Genomic DNA, 9,059 nt, shown 5'->3' with positions numbered 1-9,059 from the left:
TGTGAGTATCATCATAAAATTAGCATGGAACATAAGAAATTATAGATATGTTTGAGACGTATCAGACATCAGTGTAGCGTCCGGTCGGCGCCGGGGTGGATCCGGCGTGCCGCCCGGTCGGACCGGGCCAGAGACCGGGCGCGCCGGCATGGCGGCCGGTCTGACCGGATGCTGCACCGGCCTGGACTTTGGCTTCTCCTCTCGCGCATGCCTCTCGCTCCTCCCTCGCGCGTCCATGGGGTGTCTTCATGTCCAGCTCCATATCCAGCTTCACGTCCATCTTCACGTCCAGCTGCTCCTCTTCTCCTCGTGCGATGCTTGTCTCCTCTTCATACCTGATCATACATAAGTAACAGGATTTAGGCAGTATAAAGTTCTCATCAATCAAAGTATCGTTTAGGAACAAGTTCACCTGTTGTTTAAGTAGCTTCGCACGAGCCCTTGTAATAGGCCCAATCCTAACTTCATTGGACTTGAGTTTCACAACAACTTCATCTTCATCTTTTAATAACGGAGGTAGTAATGTGGTAGGGATGTCCTCATCATCTTCTTTTGGTGTTGCCCATACATATGTGAAGCATATGTTTCCTCGTGAAGGGAAACTATTCGCTAGTTAGTACACAAGAGGCACTGAAGTTATACATTATTTCCAACGAGTATTTTCTACATTATTTTAAGTGTGTGCTAGCTAATTCTAAATCAGATGGAACCCAGTTTCCCCAACTCGAAGTGCAGATTTGGAGATAGTCATGTGTTCAAATAATTATAAATTATTGAATTAAATTAATTCAAATAATAGTCTTGACAGTGAAACCCCCAATTTCACGATCATGGACAAACTAGAGCGTGAGATGAGCAGGTAAAAACCTTACTAAATATATTCTTGTTTCATAAAACTAGTAGGAAATTGCTTATAGGGGTACTCATATCAGTGACATGGCAGCTTAGATACATGTCACTGATATTACCAGTGGCGTGTCAACATTCAGGTGCGCCACAACTAAACCCATACCCGTGGCTTGTAGAAACAATGGCATGCCACCAAACTGTGGGCCCATTAGTTGACCCGAATGGAATATCTCGTTGGGGTGTATTTTTTATGCACGTCGCTAGAATTTAAAATATCAATAGCCTGCCTATATGTATGGACACACTGCTAGCTAGGTACATCTGATCTACCAAATTGCTAGTGGTGTGGGTGATATAAATAGGCCACCGATGCATGGGCACAATATGAGCTTCTCTTCATATAAAGCAAAAATCGTAAGGCCGGAGATAACCCTATTTCTTCTGGCCTAAACCAACCCCCACACCTTATCATGTCATTTTTCACTCATTTCACTAGACGTATATGTAACCCTACCTAACACAAACCTAACTAGACGCGCACACACACCACATTGCCTACCTCTATCGCTCGATCCCAACATGTATTGCTACCTACCCCATCTTTCTCGATCCAAACCCGCCCTCCCCTCTTTTCTCTAAACCAGCGGACCCCTCCTCCTACACTAGAGGAGCCCCTCCCTTTGGATACTGCGGTTGACTAGCCCTTGTTTCACACTACTGCCCCTACAAAATCTAAGGACACCTCCCACTCCTATCGATTCCCCGCGTCGGGACAGTGCATGGCGGACCTGTGCTCTCCGTCTGCCACACCAAGGCATGGAGGCCCCGATTCACCTTCTCCTCCAGAGCCAACATGGACACTTGTAGGAAAAAGGTTATTGATGGCGTTTGAAAATGACCTACTAGTAGCGTGGGGCCACACACCACCACTATTACGCCACTGGTATAAAGCACTAGTAGAGTGTGGCCTTGAAACACTACTAGTAGTTTAGATATATAGTGGTGGTGTGTCTGGCCCACACACTACTGGTACACCACCGATAACCAAGCATCGTGCTACCCAACTAGCATGCCGCTGATATAAATCACACTACTAGTATGTAAATAGGGATTTAAAAAACCTAATGTTTAATAGACATACAATACAAGTTGTCATACATACAATGATCCATACATTTATACATACATCTAATATATTCCTAATTAAGTTGCAAATATATATGAGTATATTCATTGGTACAAAATGCACAACACAGTGCCTCTAGTTTCTCTCATACTACATAACTACATTGTTAAGTACCACCGCAGCCCCGTGTTGATGTTGCTGTCATCATGTCGTCATAGCCCCGTGTCTATGTCTCCGTCATCACTGCCACAACCCAGTGTCGATGTCATCATCGCTACCGCAGCCTCGTGCCGATGTCACCGTCGTAGCTGTCGCATCCCCGTACCTGAGAATGTGCCATCATTATTACACAAACTAGAATATACTGTAACAAGGGAGGCTCTTTATTACTGGTATAATTCAATGCATCACACATGCCAATGCAGATGCATATAGTACATGCATGCGGTCCGTCCATCAATCGACGCAAATCGCTTATTTAGGGCTCTATTTTTGGTGCAGGAGTCACACTGCTACTTGATTGGCCAGAGAGAGACAATACGGGTCCTTAAGTAAGGTGTTCTCTAGGTTGCACTCCTCCGGGGCAACGAGGATGGCGGCGAAGCCCCTTTGCCACTGCCTGGGACATTGCTGGGGAGGGCCGCCCTCGAACACGCCCTTCACATCCACAGTCACCAGGCGGTCCATGAGGATGCGGAGAGCCTCGCACCGACATGAACTTGGGATGGTTGATAGCTCCTGGCAGCATGACTCCTTCATCACCTCCATGGGGAGCTGCCCTACACCACATACATGGCTGACTACGTATCCCTTGCAGGATGGAAGCGGGTTGTGCGGGATCTTCTGTCCCTGAACGCACTGATCCCCGGCAACACTAGCGGAGGTGGCAGCCATGACGGAAAGCAAGAGGGTGACCGTGAGGATGATCTTCTTGAACGCCATTTTAAACTGTTGTCTTTAAAATAATATGTTGGAGCTTGGCTATGTATGGCATGTATATGTAGCGAGAGAAAAGAAGAGCGGCAAGCTGGCACAGTGAGCATTGATGTGCTTTTTGCTGCCGTTGGAGTCCCGCAAAATGGAAACTTCGGTGTCATGTACGATGAAAGACTAGCTAATTCACCTTTACGGTAACAGAATTAACTTTGTGGTAACAGAATTTGGAGAGAACGGAAGTTGAGATTTTGCATGGAAGAGGTTTTGCATGGAAAAGTGGCCCCATATGATGCCACACCGAGCCTAACTTACTTAGCATGCGTATGGCATGACTGCATGAGCTATCTTTATCATACGTGGCCATTAGTTGTATCCCTATCATGTCACCTAACACTTCAAATGAACTATCATTTGGTTTATGTGTGGAGACCAGATTTGTTGAGATAACAAAATATTTTTAACTTTTTATTTTCGGTGAGCAAACATGTGAGCATCTAAGCATGTATACTTTGCACACCTTGACTTCCAGCGTATCAAAAACTCGGCCTAAGTCACTACATGCAGATTTAGAAACATTCATTTGTTGAAATAATTAGTATTTTTTATTAATTTAATTTAACTAAATATGATGACAATATCATCAAATAATCAAAATCTTGGTTCTAGCAAGTGTTGCTATTTCTTCAAGGGTATGCGCCTCCTAGATGGTTAGATAGCCACTTAGAAACCTTCCCGGTGTCTTATGAGGAGCCAAGAATTTCTAAAGGATGGAGATCGTCAACCTTTTTTCAATAAAAGGAATATATTAATATTGCAAAGATACCAATACACAACCGATACAATAATGTAGTACTCTAATAGCAATACAGATGCACACATAGATAAAAAGTGAAAGAAGAATTACATAAACAAAAGTCCCGCTACAATGACAATTTCGTTGTAACAACAGGCCAAACACCACCAAAACAGCAGTAGAAATCCATAAACTCTAAAATCGACGTTTTAAGTGAACAATGAACAAGTGTTGTCATCGCCCTGATGAATGGCCACCCACACTCACAAAATAATGCCTTCAACAAAGTCATTCTCAGACACAACCAACTAAACGCAGACCTTGTCTTTTCACCCTGCAATTTTAGACACTGAATTCCCGCTGTGTTGTCGTCCCACTTGCCAATTCCAATGCTCCAAGTCACGAATCACTAAGCCAGAATCTCTGCACCACCAGGACTCAAACCTTCACTGTCAATCCTCAGTTCTCGCCTTCCATGCCATCCTCCGTGTCTGGTATGTCCCATGATGGCAACATACCACCGAGCTTCACAACACCCTTCCAGAAACCACCAAACGGTTAGAATAAAACATGATTGCATGCAACCAAAACACCATCCACTTCGGCAAACTCCGGACATGGCGTCCTTTCGGAATACGTTGTGTAGTCTTATGGAACTCGGTAGTCCGCCCAAGATCAATTACCATGAGATGTATAGTGCTTCCGAGAAAATCCAGTTTAAGCTAAGTTGGAGTTTCTGGTACCCGGCTCGGTAGGGCCGGCCCGAAGACCGACCTACTCGGTCTCCTGCCCGGTGCACCGCCTCACGTGCCTACCCAGGCACTGGTGGATTTTGACCCACCTCCAGTAACTGTCCTGGTCTACTAGCCGTGCTACCCGGTGAGCCCAGTCTCCAACCAGGTGCACAGCCTCACGTGCTGACCAAGACACTAGTGGGTTTCGTCCCACCTCCGGTATCTGGTCCGGTCTACCGGCTGTGCTACCAGGTTAGCCTGGTGCATCGGCTCACATACTGACCCCGATACTGGTGGGTTTCGACCCACCTCTAGTAGCTGGCCCGGTCTACCGCTCGTGCTACCTAGTGAGCTCGATCACTAGCCCGGTCTACCTGGCCCTAGATCGGCTAGGCCGCGGGTGGTTCTACCGCCCACCGGTAGCCCTACCGGTCTATCGGGGGAGCTACCGAATGAATCTGGTCAGCAACCCAGTTCGACTAGACCAGGTACCGGATGGCCAGACTTAATGCCCAAACGGCTCATTTTATCGAAGGGGCTACAAAAGCACTCCTTCTTCCTTGAAGGGGTAGATTAACCTGTTCTAAAGCATGCAGTATTTCCCTCTCTCTATCTCACTCCATTGTTGAGCTCCAAAAGATGGAGATCTCCCATTTCTCCCAACTAAACTCAAATCCCTTTGAGAAGAAGCAAGAGGAGGTTCCGATTTACAAGCCCACCACGCAAAACATCACCCCATTGAGTTTATCGAGGAAGCTGGTTACTCTTGGGTTTGTGGTAAACCCTGGGCGGCTAAGGTCTCCCAGAAGTATCCGGGTTGTGGATTTTCTACGCGAAGAAGTTTGTGAGGGTTTGGAGACTACCTTAAATTCTACACCGAGTGAGAAATGATCCAAAGAAGAAGGTGAGCCTTTGTGGTGTTGGAAAGTCCTTCATGGGATCCCACACCTCGACAACGTGATGTACCTTCCTCCCAAGGAAGGGAACACGGGAATACATCTTCGTCTCTACGTGTTTCGGTTATTCCTAATTGATCTCTTTACTTGCGCTCTTGTGGTATCCTTCATGCTTTAAGTATCTTGTATCATGATCTAGGTTGCATCACCTAGTTTGCATTAGGCACACTTACTATTCCACAAATCCTAAAATTGTAAAAGAATTTAAAGAAATTTGTAGAACCTATTCACCCCATCTAGGTTACAATATCTATCCTTTCAGGTGTATTTGGTCTATGAAAACAATGTCATGTGTTAGATATAGAGGTTTCCACCTCTTGGTGTCCTTTTCCACCACGTGGCCCTTGTTTGTCTCATGGTTGACGCTAATGGCGTGTAAGACACACGTCCGTTGGGAACCCCAAGAGGAAGGTGTGATGCGTACAGCAGCAAGTTTTCCCTCAGTAAGAAACCAAGGTTATCGAACCAGTAGGAGTCAAGGAACACGTGAAGGTTGTTGGTGGCGGAGTGTAGTGCGGCGCAACACCGGGGATTCCGGCGCCAACGTGGAACCTGCACAACACAATCAAAGTACTTTGCCCCAACGTAACAGTGAGGTTGTCAATCTCACCGGCTTGCTGTAAACAAAGGATTAAATGTATAGTGTGGAAGATGATGTTTGTTTGCGAAGAACATTAAAGAACAGAGTTTGCAGTAGATTGTATTTCAGATGTAAAGAATGGACCGGGGTCCACAGTTCACTAGTGGTGTCTCTCCCATAAGATAAATAGCATGTTGGGTGAACAAATTACAGTTGGGCAATTGACAAATAGAGAGGGCATAACAATGCACATACATATCACGATGACTACTATGAGATTTAATCGAGGCATTACGACAAAGTACATAGACCGCTATCCGGCATGCATCTATGCCTAAAAAGTCCACCTTCGAGTTATCGTCCGAACCCCTTCCAGTATTAAGTTGCAAACAACGAGACAATTGCATTAAGTATGGTGCGTAATGTAATCAACACAAATATCCTTAGACAAAGCATTGATGTTTTATCCCTAGTGGCAACAGCACATCCACAACCTTAGAACTTTCTGTCACTGTCCCAGATTCAATGGATGCATGAACCCACTATCGAGCATAAATACTCCCTCTTGGAGTCACAAGTATCAACTTGGCCAGAGCCTCTACTAGCAACGGAGAGCATGCAAGAACATAAACAACATATATGATAGATTGATAATCAACTTGACATAGTATTCCATATTCATCGGATCCCAACAAACACAACATGTAGCATTACAAATAGACGATCTTGATCATGATAGGAAGCTCACAAGATCTAACATGATAGCACAATGAGGAGAAGACAACCATCTAGCTACTGCTATGGACCCATAGTCCAAGGGTGAACTACTCACACATCAATCCGGAGGCGATCATGGTGATGAAGAGTCCTTCGGGAGATGATTCCCCTCTCCGGCAGGGTGCCGGAGGCGATCTCCTGAATCCCCCGAGATGGGATTGGCGGCGGCGGCGTCTCTGGAAGGTTTTCCGTATCGTGACTCTCGTTACAGGGGTTTTCGCGACGAAGGCTATAAGTAGGCGGAAGGGCAGCGTTGGAGGGCTGACGAGGGGCCCACACCATAGGGCGGCGCGGGCCCCACCCAGGCCGCGCGGCCCTATGGTGGCGGCGCCTCGTCGCCCCACTTCGTAATCCCTTCGGTCTTCTGGAAGCTTCGTGGAAAAATAAGACTCGGGCGTTGATTTCGTCCAATTCCGAGAATATTTCCTTTGTAGGATTTCTGAAACCAAAAACAGCGAGAAAACAACAAGCGGCTCTTCGGCATCTCGTCAATAGGTTAGTGCCGGAAAATGCATAATAATGACATAAAGTGTGTATAAAACATGTGAGTATCATCATAAAAGTAGCATGGAACATAAGAAATTATAGATACGTTTGAGACGTATCAAGCATCCCCAAGCTTAGTTCCTACTCGCCCTCGAGTAGGTAAACGATAACAAGGATAATTTCTGAAGTGACATGCTATCATAATCTTGATCAATACTATTGTAAAGCATATGAGATGAATGCAGCGATTCGAAGCAATGGTAAAGACAATGAATAAACAACTGAATCATATAGCAAAGACTTTTCATGAATAATACTTTGAAAGCATCAATAAGACTTGCATAAGAGTTAACTCATAAAGCAATAAATTCTTAGTAGAAAGCTTTGAAGCAACACAAAGGAAGATATAAGTTTCAGCAGTTGCTTTCAACTTCAACATGTTTATCTCATGGATAATTGTCAACACAAAGTAATATAACAAGTGCAATAGGTAATCATGTAAGAATCAATGCACACAGTTCACACAAGTGTTTGATTCTAAGATAGAAAGACTCAACATAAAGTAGAAGAATGGCCCTTCGCAGAGGGAAGCATGGATTACTATTTTTGTGCTAGAGCTTTTCATTTTGAAAACATAGAAACAATTTTGTCAACGGTAGTAATAAATCATATGTGTTATGTATAAGACATCTTATAAGTTGCAAGCCTCATGCATAGATTACCAATAGTGCTCGCACCTTGTCCTAATTAGCTTGGATTTACATGGATTATCATTGCATAACATATGTTTCAACCAAGTGTCACAAAGGGGTACCTCTATGCCGCCTGTACAAAGGTCTAAGGAGAAAGATCGCATTTGATTTCTCGTTTTTGATTATTCTCAACTTAGACATCCATACCGGGACAACATAGACAACATGTAATGGACTCCTCTTTAATGCATAAGCATTCAACAACAGATAATATTCTCATAAGAGATTGAGGATTGATGTCCAAACTGAAACTTCCACCATGGATCATAGCTTTAGTTAGCGGCCCAATGTTCTTCTCTAACAATATGCATACTCAAACCATTTGATCATGATAAATCACCCTTACTTTAGACAAGACGAACATGCATAGCAACTCACATGATATTCAACAAAGGTGTAATAGTTGGTGGCGTCCCCAGAAACATGGTTACCGCTCATCAAGCAACTTATAAGAAATAAGACACATAAGCTACATATTCTTCACCACAATAGTTTTTAAGGCTATTTTCCCATGAGCTATATATTGCAAAGACAAAGAATAGAATTTTAAAGGTAGCACTCAAGTAATTTACTTTGGAATGGCAGAGAAATACCATGTAGTAGGTAGGTATGGTGGACACATATGGCATAGTTTTTGGCTCAAGGATTTGGATGCACGAGAAGTAATCCCTCTCAATACAAGGCTTAGGCTAGCAAGGTTGTTTGAAGCAAACTCAAGTATAAAACGGTACAACAAAACTTACATAAGAACATATTGCAAGCATTATAAGACTCTACATTGTCTCCTTGTTGTTCAAACACCTTAACTAGAAAATATCTAGACTCTAGAGAGACCAATCATGCAAACCAAATTTCAACAAGCTCTATGTAGTTCTTCATTAATGGGTACAAAGTACATGATGCAAGAGCTTAAACATGATTGATACGTCTCCAACGTACCTATAATTTCTGTTGTTCCATGCTTGTTTTATGACAATACTTACATGTTTTGCTCGCACTTTATAATGTTTTTATGCGTTTTCCGGAACTAACCTATTAACAAGATGCCGAAGTGCCAGTTCCTATTTTCT

General features: G+C 44.0%; 1 protein-coding gene across 1 annotated transcript; it reads right to left on the bottom strand.

The window, feature by feature from the left end:
• Positions 1-2,215: 2,215 nt before the first annotated feature.
• LOC124697368 (alpha-amylase/trypsin inhibitor-like) lies at positions 2,216-2,917 on the bottom strand. Its single transcript, XM_047229973.1, has 2 exons — positions 2,517-2,917; positions 2,216-2,300 (listed from the first exon to the last, which is right to left on the bottom strand). The coding sequence occupies exons 1-2, from the start codon at positions 2,915-2,917 to the stop codon at positions 2,216-2,218; spliced, it is 486 nt and encodes a 161-aa protein (XP_047085929.1).
• Positions 2,918-9,059: the final 6,142 nt, after the last annotated feature.

Source organism: Lolium rigidum, chromosome 3 (assembly GCF_022539505.1).
Source record: "Lolium rigidum isolate FL_2022 chromosome 3, APGP_CSIRO_Lrig_0.1, whole genome shotgun sequence".
Taxonomy (NCBI): domain Eukaryota; kingdom Viridiplantae; phylum Streptophyta; class Magnoliopsida; order Poales; family Poaceae; genus Lolium; species Lolium rigidum.
This window is presented reverse-complemented; position numbering and strand designations above follow the sequence as displayed.